Genomic DNA, 17,660 nt, shown 5'->3' with positions numbered 1-17,660 from the left:
TGCCATGAGATATACTTAAACTGGCATGTGATGTCCAATAAACGTAATCGTGTCCTTTCCAGCCTTTATTCATAAGAATCTGAACACTCCTTTTTATTCTTCTGTGTTGATTATTAACACTTTTCGAAAAGCTTATTTTCCCTTTCATCTTAACACATTAACCCCTAGCGACGACTTTACAGGGCAGGAGGTAGTAGTCTACTGCCGAGCTCTGTAGCATCATGGTCAGGCATAATACACTAAAGTGGGTGGTATTATAGAAAGGTAGACAGATGTAGTTCTACAATGATACCAAATAATCTGGAATATCTAGTTGCACTACAAAATACAGTAACTGGATGGCATGTGACCAGAAGCTGAACTTTCTGCTTAATAGCTTCAATTGTTTTACTGGGAAGCCATGTCCAGGCCCCAGTTGTAATACCCACCTGGGATCTGTTTGCATCAAAATGGGGACGTTTAATGGTCTATTTTGGGGAATGTACCTGGTAATTAGAGGCACAGACCATCGGTCTCAAGGTAAAGGAAGAAACAAACCACCCTCTATGCCAGTGAGCAAAGTCTTGCCATGTGGAGAACTTTTGTGATATTTCCTCAATTGTTGAGGAACGTGTAAGAAGCAGATCTGGCTGTGGTTGAATACTTTCTGAAATCGAAAGGATCTTCTTGGGCTGTGTGCCAGATGGTTTCAGGCACCAGCCTACGGGAAGCGGGTGTTAAATAAAATGTAATTTTCTGCCTTATCATAAGACCAGATCTCCTCCACTTCATCCAATGAAGAGAAGCAGAAGGAACTCATAGAAGGTGTCAATTTAAATATTCCTACTCCAAACTCATTGAGGATACATAATGCATCATCATCTTGAGCAATCTGAGTAGGCGAGTGACCAGGCATCACTATGTCCTTCAGAGGAATGACTTAGTAGCAATCTGTGCTACTTCCTGTACTTGTCCCTGTTGGTAAGTAGGAGGGGCTCTATGTGTTCTAGAAGTTCACTCTACTCTTGGTCCTGCAGCCCAAGGGGACATAAGGAACTAATTACACTGAGGGTGGAGGGCCCCACATCCTGTATAGATTCATTGGTATAATAGCAAGGGGGAGATAACAATCTGTCCTCCTTCCCTAGTCTGGCACCACTGAGCAGGCTCCCAAGACTGAGCATGATGGTGGAGTGGGGAGAAGGGGAAATTTGATCTGATCCCTATTTCTGTACTGTTAGACTGTGAAGCCTGTGAGTGATGACCAGTGTAATGGAGGAGGATATATATATATATTTCAAGATATGACTTTCCACTTAGAAGTAATAATAAAATTTTCAAGATGGCTGCTGTGGTAGCACCATGCTTATTCAAGACCAACTGGACATCATAAAAAGCCTTTCTGAGAAAACCACATAAATATAACTTTCTGTTCAGGAGTTGTGATAAGAGTTTCAAGATGGCTACATGATGGTCTTTGGACTTCACAATGGCACCAGTAAAAGCTCCATGCTGATATCCATGCTGGAGTAGTAGTAATCACAAGATTTTCAAGATGGCTATTGTGGCATCCATACTAGATGTGTGAGGAGCACCATTCTTCTTCAGAACCACCTAGACATCATAAGAAGTCTTTTAATGAAAATCCCATGTAGATTTGACCTAACAAACAGCAGGAGTCACGAAAACAAGATTCTACACATGGACATTTAGGTCGCCATACTCGATGTACAAGCAACTCCATTTTTATTTAAAACCAACTAGACCTTGAGATTAATGTGTGTGTATAAAGTTTGATGGCAATCCTCCAACTAATTTAAGTGTGTGTGTGATTTGGAGTTTTAACATAGCTTTAAAAAAAAAATTAGTATTAGTCTGCTAAGATGTCTGCAGTGTGACAGTTTATAGTGATATCTAGCATTGGGGCATCATGCCACAGACATATAGCATGATGTCCCACCCAGTCATATTATCCTGACACCAGGCCAACCAGTCCTAACACTAACCTCTTAATGCCGAGCGCCAAATGAGGCAGCTGTTAGTACCATTTTTGTAAGTCTTTGGTATGACTTGGCCAGGGATCGTACCCACGACCTCCAGCATCTGAGGCGGATGCTCTAACCACAAGGTCACCGGAGCAGTTCCAAATAATTTAAATGATGTGATGTAATTTTAATTTGGAACGTAGCTTTAACAATTTTTCAGTCATATCGCTATGATGTCTGCAATGTGGAAGTTTATAGTGATGTCTAGCACTGGGGCATCATGCTGCAGACATATAGCATGATGTCCCACCCATTCACATTATCCTGACACCAGGCCAACCAGTCCTAACATTAACCTCTTAATGCTGAACGCCAAGCGAGGTAGCTGTTAGTACTATTTTTGTAAGTCTCTGGCAGTGGATCAAGTCCACGACCTCCCACATCTGAGGCGGATGCTCTAACCACTAGGCCACCAGAGCGGTCTCCAAATAATTTAAAAGGAGTAATGATAACAAACTTGTGCTAATAGATGGATGATGTAAGATGACAAACGATGGACAACAGACCATCCCATAATCTCTTCTTGTCCATGACAACTAGAACCAATAATCACCTTAAAAGCAAGTTATCAGCAAAGCCTGAAAAAGGAACTTACTCTAACGCAAAAGCTATTGTACAAAACCCTTTCTTACTTTAAGTATAATGACCCTGACCTCTGTCCCCCAAATCAATAGGAATCTTCTTCATCTCAAGAGCAAGACCTCCAAAACTCTGGATGAGGTAGAGAGTTTCAACTAAAAACATTTTTCTGTTCTTAATTATACTGATCATGAGTTGTGATCCCAAAACCAATAGGCTTGTTTCAAACCAAAACGAAAGCCATCCACAAACATGGTCATGAAATAACAATGTTGTTGAGAAACATTTTTAATTTTTCAGTCAGTGACACTTCTACCTTAATCCAAGATCAAGCCATCAACAATTAAAGTTAGTCCAGGTCTGTATTATGCAGAAACCATTTTTTCCCCATACAGTCCTACTGACCATGATCTTTGATTCCAAAATCTATAGGCTTCTTCCTTACACACCAACTGCATGCTATTTAGAAAGACTATTGGTGGAGGGCTTGAGCTGTGCAGAAATGAAATAAGCGAGAGATGATTGGATGGATGGATGAATCGACAGAATGATGTTGTAATATACAATGTTCCTCATTGGTGCGTGTATACAAATCTGTGAGATTACCAGTTCCTAAAAATGTTTATGTAATAACACTGTTATGGGACACGTTATTTTGGTCATAAGAAAAATCAAGATGCAGTAACTTAGTAAGTAGTGTTCATTCTTATTTGTGGAGTATCAAATTTCACAGATTTCACATGTTTCAGTCCATGAAATGAATCAATAAATAAGGATAGGCCTTTAAGGAGTAAGGGACCTCTTTTGAAAATTATGAAATTTAAATGAAGATGAATATCTAACTTTTTGCAAAACCACAAGAAACTGATACATACCAAAAATAAAGATGATGGCATACTCTTGTTTGACATTATAGCATACTCTTGTATAATTGACATGAATGTGTAACAGACATGATAGCACACACTCATGTAACTGACATGATAGCAAGTTCTCATGTGATTGATATGATAGCACACTCTTGTAACTGACTGGATAGCTCAAATTCATGAAACTGACATGATATCACACTCTCAAGAAACTGACATGATATCACACTCCCATATAACTGACATGATACACTTGTGCAACTGACAAGATAGCACATATTCCAGTATAAATGACATGATAGCACATACTCTGATGTAATTTTAATTCAAAGATGACATCACAAATGAGACTTACTTGCATGGTAATATTCTGGTGACATCATTTGTTTTGTATGGTTCAATACACACAGCACACTGATCTGCATCTAGTTCTAATTCCTAAAGGGAAGAAAACAAAAACAATTTCTGTACCTTTCAATCAAATTTATATCATAATACTCAACCACTCAATTAACTTCACAAGACCCAAAGGAATTAATATTCATTGCCAAGACTTGCATGAAGATTGGGGGTCAATGATTAGTTGGTACTTTATCGATCAGCAACTGGAGTGAAGTACCTTACCCAAGGCCAATGCAACTGGAGTAAAGTGATCAGCCAAAGATACACCATGGTAGTCTGATTTGGGCTAATCCAATGGTACGATTCCAATCTGCAAGTTCCTTCCCCCATTAGTGACCCATTATGATATGCAAGAGGTCACAGATTAAGTCTATTATACATCTCTAGGCATGCAGGAGGATCAATGACTTCTGAAAATATGGACCACATATCACATTGCTATAACAGTCCAATCTGGTTTGTCTTATTTATGAGACTTTAAAAAAAATGTGTGCAGCAAGCTTGATAATGTGTCCATAATTTTAATAAATACCATATATATACTCACTTACAAGCTAGTCCAAATTCAAACAAAACAGACCCTGATCCCCCATTGCATAATATGCAGGTAGATCAGTCTATGCATTTGTTCTACTTACTAACCCTAACAAACTGCACAGATCCAGATTTACCAGTGCATTATGTGATTGCAGATCTGGTTCTGTGCAGTTTGCAGCTGCACTTCACTTACAAAGACAGTAGATTACACTATGAAATCATTACCTTGTCACCAGTTTTTATTGATCTTTGTGGTATTTTGGCTATCGCCTTCTTTGCAGCATTGGCTAATCTTCTCTGAAAAGAAAATGATACACATTTTCAACAACCCATCATGAAAGAGTATCTTTCAGTAGTCAAGTGTATATGTATATACAGTAAATTCATTGATTTATTGCCTCATATACTTCAAAATGTCAAATACATTACTCTTGGTAATGATGTGGCTCTTAAAATGTAACCTTTTTTTTCCCTACAGCATTAAGAAGTTCATGTTATGCTTATATTTCATGCTGTGTATACTCACTCACAAGTACATGTACTGTATATACCTACAAGTCCTTGTGCTGTATATACATGTACATGTACTCACAAGTCCATGTATTGTATATAGCTATAAGTCCATGTACTGTGTATAATCACTCACAAAGTCCATGTACTGTATATACTCACAAGTCCATGTAATGCATAAATATTAACTCAAGTCCACGTACTCACAAGTTGAGTCCAAATGCAAACTGTGCAAACATAAATCAGCCATTGCAAATGCATCAAAAGGTCTGGAGCTATGTAGCCCCGAACCTGCAGATGGTGCTTGGCTATGAAAATGCCTGGTTGAGTTTTTGGTCCAATGAAATGTGCATGCTATTCCCAAACTGAAAAAAAACCAGCTTGTCTGGATATGTATGGCACATTTCACATTGACTTAATCGTGTTTAGAAATAAAAAGGCACGCATTTCTAATGATCAACGGCCTGGATTTATCTAACAGCATGATGCCATTTACAGTAACATCAATCATCTTCAAGTAGTACATCAATCATCTTCAAGAAGTGTTTATGTTCTAGCAGTACATGTGATTAAGAGATGTCTGGTAAAATAATTACATGAATAATGTGTCACATATCAATCTAGTGTCTAAATAAGTAAATTTTAAAAAATGTACACTCATTTCCTAGATGAGCCTAACTGATTATGTGTTGATGTAATCAAAGTGATTAAACTGTTAGCTATCTGTCTTGAGTCTTCTATATATGCATTATATTCTCCAGCTTTCATTTAACATTATTCTTTTTCCTCCACTACCAACCTATCCCTACATGTTCTATTAAATATATCCAATTTAACTTAAAGATTTGCCAGAAATATTTATTCCAAATAATATGCAAAATGAAGATAAAAAAGAAAACAAACTGAGCTGTTTCTTTGTAGAATAATGTAACTGTTTCATTAATATGAACAGATCTTGCTCATAATGAAACTTACTAGACTTAAGATTTAAGTCTATGCTCAAAAAAAAAAGCCTTACCAAACTCAAGATTTGTCAATTTATCAAGCTGACTAAAAAATGGATTTAATGAATAGTCTTTAGAGTGATAAGAAGTTCAGCAAATCAGATGCAAGATCACATCATTATACATGGAACTCTGTCATAATCAAACTAATCTGAGATCTCTATCGCATAAACCAAGATGTATATTCCAAGGTTTATCACAATAAGCACAGAAATATCACCATCAGAGTGGTAGCAAGCACAACTGTTCAGATGCAAGATCACCTCAATTAATTTAGAACTGATCATCCCAAGAACCTAATGATATAAGCCCATAATCAAAGTCTGATCAATACTGGGTGAGAGATATGGCTTGCAGAATGGTAAAAAGCTCAACCAATCAGATGCATGATCACCTAATTTCTTGCGCAACTCACACATTTTATAATTCATCTGATATTTTAATGTTATGAGCGAATATTTCAAGTATGATAAAAAGCTGGAGCAGAAATACAAGTTCCAGATGGGCAGCAAACTCAGCCAATTAGATACAACATCACTAGTCCGAGTTTCCTCTGACCCTTGCCATGCCATTCTTGATATTTGACATTTATGTTGGGGTGTACGGTCAGAGTCCACTGCCTATCAGAAAGATGGAATTCGCTGACACCATTTGGTATCGGTGTGGGGTAGCCACTTGCTAGCCAGCCTAGTAAACTTTAATGACCTCTCATCGAGATATACCTTCATGAAATCGATAGGAATATGATTTATTTTCTCAGAAATTGCAATTATACCATTCATTATATCTTTAATCCACTGACAGTCTAGCCAAAACTATAGCATTGATGAAATCTGACCTGGAACTTGACATTTGCATTCTGAGTCACATGACTAAACAAATCGTGACCCACATGTCAATGACAACAGAGTTCAAACAGTCACGTGATATCAACAATTAACCATTTCTAATGTTGCTGTAGGTAAACAAAATGAACATATAAATATAAGTCAAGTAAGATTTATAAAAAAAATGAAAGAACATAAACTTCTAAAAATATTTATTCTGAAAACGACTATAAATCTGTAAATGTTGCAGCAACTTGGAAAAAAATTAGATTCACCAAGCAGTCTCTGACCCTACACCCTAACGTAAATGTCCAAGTATCAAAAATGATGTAGCTAGGGTCAGAGGAAACTTGGACCACAACATAACATGATGCATATGCATCTCTTTCATTATCTCAAATTTATCAGAGATATTAATGATATCAGCATATATGGTCTACAGAGGGGTAATAAGTTCAGCCAATCAGATGCATGATCACTTCATTATTATTTATGGATATTGCTTGTTACTCAACTCATCTGAGACCATAATGATAGATTTTAAGTATTATCAACCTCAGATCAGCAATATGACCTCAAAGCAGTAAGAAGTTAACCAATTAGATGCAAGATTTCCTCATTTGTATGCATAGCTCTTGCTCATCTGACTGAAAATGGATTCCTGAGTGGTAATGAGCAATTGTTGATGACTGGATTGATAATGGATGCTTGGCCATACCATAAATGACTGAAGAACTTTCATAAGTCTTACAAATCCAATTTTATGCTCAACAATGACAAGTCTCAAAAAAGTACCACTTTAAAATTGTCAACATCACCCATCTGCAAAACATGAAAAGAATACTACTGCTTTACAATATAATATGACCTAGTTCTTCTGTCCCTTTCCACTAAAATATTTTTTAAAAAAAGAAAGCTTCTTTCATTCCAAACCAAAACAAATTAACTGAATACTGTGAAGCTTACATCTTTTGGAAAAGCTAAAACTTGTATGGTATCTATTCTAAGTATGTCAATCAATACTTGCGAAAACTGACAGGCAAAAAGCCTCAACTTTCTCTAATCATGTTTAAAGTCAGTATATTTTGTACATGTCATGAACTTAATGGAATTTAATTTTTAGGTTTGCAGCCTACACTAGATAATGTAGCTATCACTGCTGTTCAAAGCTTGATAGCTCCAACAGGCACAAGCTCTGAAAACACATAAAACACTTGATAATATTTACACTTATGTAAGAAAAACATTATTTTATTACCATATCCCTTATTCTAAGACATAATTTTTGCCCACACAATATCAATATCTAATTTTTTTAGGATATTAAGAATTCAGTAGAACAGGTTGTCATGTTCCTTTCAGTAGACAGTGTACTCATTTACTTTGATATTTATTTATGCAGTTTTGCAGGGGAAAAAAGAATACTGTGTTAATACTTGTGTTCATGGACTGGTGTAGGGTGCTACTGATCCCACAAACTCGGTGGTTTGCAGCCACCAAAATATTATGAAAAAGTGACTGAGTACAGTATAATTTTTCAGTTTTAATAGTCATAACTGTGGGTACAGCATCAGACTTGTATGTGTAAAGGGTCTGATACCCACTCTGGCTAAATGTATCTCCCATTTCTGTGACATGTACTCATTAATGTATGACAAGTGTTAAACCAACAACAAAAAAAGAACAAAAAAGTACATGCTGCCTGACATCACATGAGCTTTCCAATGAAGTTCTTTGCTTTTCTGTATAAATTACCATCATTTTCAATATATCAAATCACTAAAAGATCATTTAAAACATTACTCCATGTAAGTGTTGTCAAGACACATCACATGTATACTAGCAAAAATAGTGCATTACAAAACTGATTTTTCCATGTGAATATGGTGACATTCTGGTGTTACTATGGATTCAGAATAAAGGAAGATTCTTTATACTAAAAACAGTGACTATTATTTTGAGAAACAGCAATGTCATAGCTTGATTTTTTTTCAGTCATTATATTAGTTAAATAGTTATACTGTGAATTTTAGCAAAATATAGGACTTATAAAACAACTGCAACTTTTAAGAAACTGATTCAAATTTCTGGGCACTATCCACCAATTAACATTGAAATTAAATGCACTCTGGTCACAACATTACATTGGTTCTAGAATGAATATTTTTACCACCTACAGCCATTTGCAGTTTATGAAACAAAAATAAATACCTTTTCCGTTGTAAAATAAGTTTTTGACTCAGATTAATGACCTCTGGACTGGAGTCACATGACCATCTAAATGTTGATCATGTGACAAATCTTTTCTGTACAATGGCAGGAGTTCCAATCCAAAATCACAGTTCAACAGTGGCTCACCATCCATTGTTTCAAAAACTTCCCTTCTTTTTCTCCTATGGGCATTATTCTCTTGACTGAGTATCAACTTTTCTATTTAGGACCAACTAGACCATGGGATGATTGTGATCATCAAATTTCATGGCAATCCTCCAAGTAGTTTAGGATGGGTAGAAATAACAAGCTTGAGCTCATGGATGGACAACAAAAAATGGATAAAAGATCATCCCATAAGCTCTTCTGATATATGACTAGCAGAGCTAAAAATTATCATTGTCAAAACTCAAGTTTGGCCAAGACCTTGATAATATAAACTGTTATGAGAACAAAGAGTGAAATTAAGACCAATCAGTATCTTAAAAAAAGTTAAATAATGAAGTACAGTAGCTGGCTTGTTGATGAGGATGTGGATGAATGTTGACAGTTCAGACAGATCTCTGTATGTTGTTTGGTACTATTAAAATTAAACTCATTTTATTTCTTTTCTAATAATTAATCTTTAATTTTGATTAAAGCTTCACTTTTTGTTAAATTAATTCTCCATACAAATGACTTCTGTTTTTCTGATTCTATTCTGATTATATTTTGGGGGTTGTGTGACCTAAAAGTTGTAATAGCCACTCAAAGTATGAATACCAGTAATAAGATATTCAAGAGGGATGCAATGGTGGCCATATTTTGTTTCAGGCTGGCACCATGGTGGCCATATTTAATATCCTACAGGCACCATGGTGGCTATATTTGATATCAGACTGGCACACTGGTGGCCAAAACCGATAATTGACCAGCAACATGGTGGCCATATTCAATATTAAACAGGCACAATGGTGGGTATATTCAATATCAGACTGGCACCATGGTGGCCAAATCTGATATCAGACTGGCTGTACTTTTTCCATCGTATACTCTGGAAAAGGATGGAATACATTGGAAAAACATGGAAAACCCTGGAAAACGATGGAAAAATGAAATATTCTGCAGAATTTAGCATGGAAACCCTGGACATTGTGCATGGAAAATGCTGGACATGCCTGGAAAATGCTGGACATTTTGGACTTTGAAATTTTTCAGCATGGAAAACCATGGAAAACGATGGACATTTTGGACTTTGATTTTTTTCAGCATGGAAAACCCTGGAAAATGATGGACATTTTGGACTCTGAATTTTTTTAGCATGGAAAACCCTGGAAAAGCATGGACAGTTTAGACTTAGAATTTTTGGGTTAAATTTCAGCATGGAAAACCCTGGAAAAGAACTTAGTCAATTTTCAAGATTGGTACAAAGAATTATTTTGAATTACCTAAAGAAAGAGCAATCATGACTAAACTGTGCTGTAACACAGATTTTTGAACTTGAAACTAAACTATTATTTCAAACCTATGATAAATATATACTGAGAAATAGAGGTCACAAGACAAATAAACAAACTGAACCATACACACACACACACACACACTCACACACACACACACTTGACCCCTGCTTTAAAAAAACAAACTACAAGTGTTGAAGTAGTACATCATTTATTGTATGTACCACATATATAATTAAATGTTCATTATCAAAAGAACATCACTATACAAAAATGTTGGTGTAACACAAACTATACATGTATGAAAAGATATCCTGAAAAATTAGTTAAATCCTGACCAGAAAATATCTGGTGCATATAAAATCATAAATATGTCCAAATCTGTTCACCACTTGAGCTTGACACTACAGTGTATAAGTATGAAATTCTGCTGTGCAATGGTGAGAGCCATTTTAGTCCTTTTCATGATGATTGGGGAGAACAGTACCATAAATGGCATTTCCAATATTAACAACAATAGTAGGTTCTCGAAGACACTTGATCCTATTTTTGATGATGAAAGGAAGTCTTCTTTCTTGTCAGAGCCAACTTCATTCCAAAGAGATGTTTGCTCATAATTATTAGTTATGTACACCTGTACAGCCCCCAGTTTCACACATTTCTTCTTTATCGGAGTACAATTTTTTGCAGATCTCACAATAACAATTGTATTTGAGATACTCCTTACTGAATTCATTCACATTTTTCCTTCAAATCTTTGACAATTGTCAATCCTGTGTTTGCTGAAAGAAGATGCAACTGAATTAAGTCCAAAAGTCACATATTTAGCATCTGACAAATTATGTCTTGTTGGCAAAGCCCCAAGGACAATAACATGTTCAGACTTTGTGATTTCACTACAATATATATCTTGTTATGGGGCTATGACATAAAGTGGGGGATCTGTGACATGGGATGGGTAAGACTGAGTTGCTTCATTCACCTGATGATACTGTTCATTGTCTGAACTTGATTAAAACTCTATACTTTCTTCCGAGTCAGATGAAAAACTCATGTCACTGTCACCATATCTAGTTGGTTCATCTGTTGATATTCTCATTATATTTGAAGATTAGTATTACGTACAGTCACCAATTTCATAATATCCAAGACCAACAGAACTGGATTCACCTAGATCAACAACACTGTAATGAGAAATACAAATTTTAGTGAACATGTATAATTCATATTAAAATCTTAACATTCAAACATTATTGTTTTGTTGTGGGAATTGAATATGTACAGTTAATATTACACTGTTACAGTAGTTTAGTTTGACAAATCCAATGTTAATGCATGCATCATTTAAACATGGGTAATGCAAACATGATACACAATGAATGCATGTAAATGACAAGTACTTGATACACAATAATGTACTCAATCATACAAAGTACATGTGATACAACATACACTTCATAAATGTATGTGATGTTTTCAGAAAAACAACTCAAGATTCATAACGTTTTAGGGCATTATAAGAAAAATGAAAGTAAAATTTATATTAACATTTTAAATAATTAAAAACTGAAGTATGACAATGCACAACAATAAATTATTATATCTTGTTCTGCAAGAATCAATACTGATCAGATATTTCCTGGAATTTCTGTAATTGGCTGATTTGGTTAAATATGGTGTACATTGTGCATATATTGTGTATGGTGTGTTAGATAACCCATACAGAGTGAATGTTCTGTTCAAACACGTACATTGAATATTCTGTCTGTAAATACTGAATGATTTCACCATATACTCAGAATTTGTTGAACTCTGAAAATTCCACTTAGTGTTGTATAGTGAAATTTGTTTATTCCTTAAATTACTGATATGGTAATGAAACGGTGTTTAAGATATGAGCCATGTTAAGCTGTGAATGTACCAGGTAAGAACAAATGTATAAAGAATAATGCTTATCTCCACACAAATAAACATTGTTGTGGGAGACAGCTGCAGACTTTATTTAAAATGTAAAAAAACTCTCTATTACTTCTGGAATTACCATTGTTTTCTCTTCCTCCAGTACATGGTGCTTTTAGGAATGGACTTTGTGGAATTAACTTCAGATTGCTTATATATTTTGTCCTGAACACCAGTACCTGTAATACACAAACAGCATTAAAACGTTTACAGACTGTACAGTCAGACTGATTAAAACATTAACATATCGTTCAAAAATCATCTTCATGGTAAAACTTGTGTACATTTTAATCTTGCTAAGATTAATGTGAAATTTTTCAAAATTTCTTTTTCCAGGACTTAAGTTACTTAAGTTATGGTTTTACTTATATATGTAGCAGTCTGAAAATTCAGCAGTAACCTAAAGACCTTTTTGGAGTAGATCTACAAATACTCAAGAAATTCACAACTTTATCATAATACCAGAGCAGTCCCTGTTTGGGCTTACATGTATCACTGGAGTTAACATTTCCAAGACTGACAATTACAAGGTTATGGCTGTTAAAATAAAATTCCACAAATCAGGTTGCTTTGAAAGTTATATATACATATATATTGAAAAACAAAAATACCTACTCTAATTTTAAAACTGGTGCAAAAGGAAACTTGTTTTTGACCTTGTATATCTTTTCACATTTATTGAAATACTTGCTTACAATTTAATTATCAGTCATACATATATAGTGTTGGGCGGTTAATCATATAGTCAGTTTATACTTGGGCAAACGAGATAAAGTCGAGACTCCGTTTATTTGATACTCACCTATAATATTTGGGTGTCCAATTTGTGTTGTCCATTTGTGTTCCACACCTCGACACGATATTGCCTCTTGGTCGTAAACTTTGTCTTCTAAAACCACTTTACTGTAAACCAGTCATTCCCCAACATATCCAAATCACGGCGTTGGTATCCGATGTATATATGTTAACTCTTTAGATAAATCACAAATCAAAAGAGAACAAAATGTCTGATTTTTCTGTCAAGTATTCGCCTTCACGTATCGTAGTCATGTTTTTATCACGCAGAAATAGCCGAGGTTGTTCCGTATGATGATGGCTGATGAAGCTGACTATGATGGGATATAAAATTATGAACTTATTTTTTTTAACCAATTACTACATTGAAAAAGCCGGCATATTTCGATTTCATGCGTTAGAACCAAATTTTCTGTAAAAATAAAAAAAAAAAAAAAAAAAAACCGTTTCTGTAAATTTTGGTTCCAAATTTGGCACCGTAAAACGCTTTGGATAACCAGTCTAGAATTTGGACGCAATTTTCGATTGGAGTGTCATTCAAATTGTGAAATATAAAATATCCCAGGATTTTAAGATGACCACTGAACCAGAAATATCACTGGTTATATGGGTGAATGATCGTCCCATTCAGGGAGGTATAATCTGTATGGCTGATGTACACTCGCCACGAAAAGAAATGAAGGAATATTGCACGGGAGAGAAAGTGATGGCGGTTTGTCGTGGATTCAAGGGATAACATGAGTGTATTATTGCGAAAATAGCAGGTAAGTCATTACTCAGTCCAGTTGTAGCAAAATTATTTGCACGGCCGCCAAGTACCTTAGCTGCGAAAGACTTCGCGTGACGTAAATTTACGGAAAGCTATTACGAAATATATCCTATGGAACAATTTCTTTTTTTTATGCTGTTTGAAGACTGATAAATTAAACGTCAAACTTCTAAGGATATTGAAAGGTATGTGTTATGTTTTAAGCTTTGTTTACATAATTGGCAACATTTTTTACTTATCCTAATGCACAATGACCAGTCATCTCGTGTTTGTCTTTCAAAAAAGTTGGTACGTGCCAGCCTTGCGAATATACATTTCCAAATTGTAAATTTCACTTTAAATTTTATTCACCCTTGATATTATTAATGATCTGACTGGTATTTGTATTTTTTACATTTTCGTTATTATTTTCCAGACAGTGTGCTATTTGTAGCAATAAGTTATATTTGTTTTAATTAATTTTAGACTGTGACTCGGAAATATACCGGCAGATCTCTTTTCCAATTAATCTTCAATTCAGATTATGGCTTGTTTCTGTCTATCCAATTTATATTCAGCCATTTCAGTAATATTTAATAGTAACTTATTGTATAATTAATAAGAATGTACAGTTGTAAACTGTTGGAAATGATTATCAATTTTCCTCACCAAAAATACTTGTTTAGTTTGTGTCCTTTAATTTCAGAAAAAAAAAGTGGCAAGGCACAGTTATGTAAACAACTTGATGGCGACAGCTTCACTGAAATTCTTCGATCTTTTAATTTTGAATTAAGCAAGCGAGAGGTAATACCACATTTGTTTCAAATTCAAATGTCTAGAACATTAGCTGTAACCTGGAGTTGCGTATGTAGATAAGTAAATATATCAGAAACTTAGTGCATATGAATCATCATGGTGAAAATTTGGATGAAATTTTTTTTCACACCCAGCATGAGGCAGAAATGTGTCAAATTTTGGATTTTAACAAAGCTGCTAAATAAATATTCAGAATGCTGTACAGCTCTGGTGAATATATTGGCAAGACACTAACTGGGGCAAGAGCCAATAATAAGCACACACAAGGCCACCTCTCCAAGACCAGTCCAGAATTCAAATAATTTATGGTATATTTTAAATTATTAACCATGCATTTTAAACTTTGTTAACCTATGACAAAATATATGCCAAATTGTAACAAATTTTTTTTTTATGAACTAAGGCTGGAACATTATTATGAAATTTAAACGTATACACAACTACTACTTGAAACATTATAGTGTAGACAGGCAATATTCAAATGGACAATGTAAATCTACTTTCAGTTTAAATGGTATAATCACAACTGCATGTATATGGTGGCCAGTTTGTGTGTGCGTGATTCAGATGTTTAGTAACGTATCTTTAACAAATGTTCAGTCACATCGCTACGATGTCTGCAGTGTGGCAATTTATAGTGATGTCTAGTACTGGGATATCATGCCACAGACATGTAGCATAATGTCTCCCACCCATTCACATTATCTTGACACCAGGTTGACCAGTCCAAACACTAACCTCTTAACCGTTTACCTTATAGAGCATAATTACAAAGTGCAGCATGCTATAAATAGAGCACCTGTTACCTATTCGACTCCATACGCATAGGCCTGCCTGTTAACTGTTAAGCAATGTAGTGTATTTTATGTTAAACAGCAATTGTAACCATTTTACATTTTTGGTACACATCTATTATGTGTGGAAAAATTTAAGATTAAAAGTCTGATTGTTATAGCTGCGTAATTATTTTTCACTGAAGAATTTTTTACGTGCTTTAAAATCTTGAGAGGACTCATTCACTGTCATGTCAGTGAGGCCGCGTGACCAATCGTAGCTGCCATTTCTCATACCTGAAATTTACAATTTGTCGTCTGCATCTACATCACTAAGTCATCTGAATTTGATAATTTATGAAAACTAATTGCTGCCTGCATCAATATCAGAGCCTTTACCTAAGTTACTGAATCTTTCATAGTTCTGATTCTAATCCTGAAAACTTCATAAGTACTGAATGAAATCCGCAACCTCCATTTTGGAGAGTGGAGATTATGACCCAGTTACTTTAAATAGCAGATATCGACCAGGGCATAAACAGTGACCACGTGATCTGATGTAATTGTCATTCACAGAAATGAATGTAGTATCTAAATGTGGGGTTTTCCCTGAAGGTGGCGCTATGAAAACCGGCTTAAAATGGCTGATGTTTACAGCAGGCGTCAAAAGGCGCTTCCACGTGAATGGAGTAGAGGCGTCAAAAGACGCTTGCATGAGGTAAAGGGTTAATGCTGAGCACCAGGCAAGGCAGCTAATAGTACCATTTTTTTAATAAGTCTTTGGTATGACTCGGTTAAGGGTTCAAACCTGTGACCTCTCACACCCATAGCAGGCGCTCTAACCACTTAGACTTAGGCTACAGGAGCAGTTAGGTAGCCAGTTTAATTTGTGATGGAAACCACAGGTTTTTAAGCCTATCAAGTTAGTCATCAAGCCAAGTGCCTCATTACAATTACCAACCTCAGGGATTGTAAAAGTACTGAAATTGCATGAAATGTTTCAGGCATAACTCTCATTCTCTCACTCCCCTCTCTCTCTCTCTCTCTCTCTCTCTATATATATATATATATATATATATATATATATATATATATATATATATATATATATATATATACATATGGGATTGAAATAAATTTGAAATCTTGCTTGATTCTATTCATTAATATACAATGATTTGTATTTCAGAAATCATGAAGGAGAAAGACAGAAGCTTTGCGATTTGGTTAAACCATCAAGAGTACCATCACTTCCACAGACTCCAGTGGTGACAACAGAAAAATAAGAAATGTGGTGAATGAACTATAAAACAACACGTGTAAAAAAAATATTTTAAATGTTTTTAATTAAAATTGAGATAGAAATTAACATGAATTTCTGTTATTTTGTTGTTAAGATTGCTTCAGAATAAATTCAAACTATAACTAGAGTAAGAGAACATATTTTTAGAAACTCGGATGATGTTCAGGAGCCAGTAATCTGGATTTTATGACACACCAGTAGAAGTGTAGCGATATTTATCACAACTTAAGCTATGTTGTCTACTGAATACTAGTGCACAACCTATTAAGCTACCAGTGACAAGTCTAGTTTTTAATATTTGTTTCTTTGTTTAAAAGTTACTAAACATCACAGTCAATACAAGGAGTTGGTTGGGGTAATTTGGATCATGTTCTTCTTGAAATTATCATCAAATAAAAGTTGCATCACTGTTAAAAATCTTGTTTTCATAAAATATTTCAACAATTTTCAGCTAAATTTTAGTGTTGTCCAGGGTTTTCCAGCCTACCCTGGATAAAGACTGGAATATTAGTCCAAATGCTCCAGCATTTTCCATGCTAGAATTGTCCAGGGTTTTCCAGCCTACCCTGGACAGAGGCTGGAATATTAGTCCAAATACTCCAGCGTTTTCCATGCTAGAATTTTCCAGCGTTTTCCATGCTAGAATTGTCCAGGGTTTTCCAGCCTACCCTGGACATAGGCTGGAATATTAGTCCAAATACTCCAGCGTTTTCCATGCTAGAATTTTCCAGCGTTTTCCATGCAAGAATTGTCCAGGGTTTTCCAGCCTACCCTGGACATAGGCTGGAATATTAGTCCAAATACTCCAGCGTTTTCCATGCTAGAATTTTCCAGCTTTTTCCATGCTAGAATTGTCCAGGGTTT

General features: G+C 35.2%; 1 protein-coding gene and 1 long non-coding RNA gene across 4 annotated transcripts in view; both read right to left on the bottom strand.

Annotated features, from left to right (window-relative positions):
- The window catches only part of LOC149797844 (E3 ubiquitin-protein ligase RNF130-like), a 99,635-nt gene that overhangs the window by 21,329 nt on the left and 60,646 nt on the right, over nt 1-17,660 (bottom strand). For both annotated transcript variants that reach the window (XR_016421889.1, XM_089962862.1), the window contains exons 3-4: nt 4,637-4,708; nt 3,828-3,910 (exon numbers count right to left, since the gene is read on the bottom strand). Coding sequence is in view for 1 of the 2 variants with exons in the window: in XM_089962862.1 (XP_089818988.1) it covers nt 3,828-3,910; nt 4,637-4,708 (155 nt within the window). In the remaining variant the exon portion in view is untranslated. The remainder of the gene's footprint in view (nt 1-3,827; nt 3,911-4,636; nt 4,709-17,660) is intronic.
- On the bottom strand, nt 10,597-13,458 carry LOC149797847 (uncharacterized). Of its 2 annotated transcripts, XR_016421562.1 has the most exons (3): nt 13,164-13,458; nt 12,444-12,540; nt 10,597-11,586 (listed from the first exon to the last, which is right to left on the bottom strand). It is a non-coding gene; the product is annotated as an uncharacterized LOC149797847 (long non-coding RNA). The 2 variants fall into 2 exon arrangements; XR_016421561.1 differs by having other exon boundaries at nt 12,444-13,458.

The sequence above is a fragment of the Sinohyriopsis cumingii genome, chromosome 6 (genome assembly GCF_028554795.1).
Source record: "Sinohyriopsis cumingii isolate HCF-2022 chromosome 6, ASM2855479v2, whole genome shotgun sequence".
NCBI lineage: Eukaryota > Metazoa > Mollusca > Bivalvia > Unionida > Unionidae > Sinohyriopsis > Sinohyriopsis cumingii.
The sequence above is the reverse complement of the archived record's forward strand: the minus strand, read 5'-3'. Positions and strand labels throughout refer to the sequence as shown.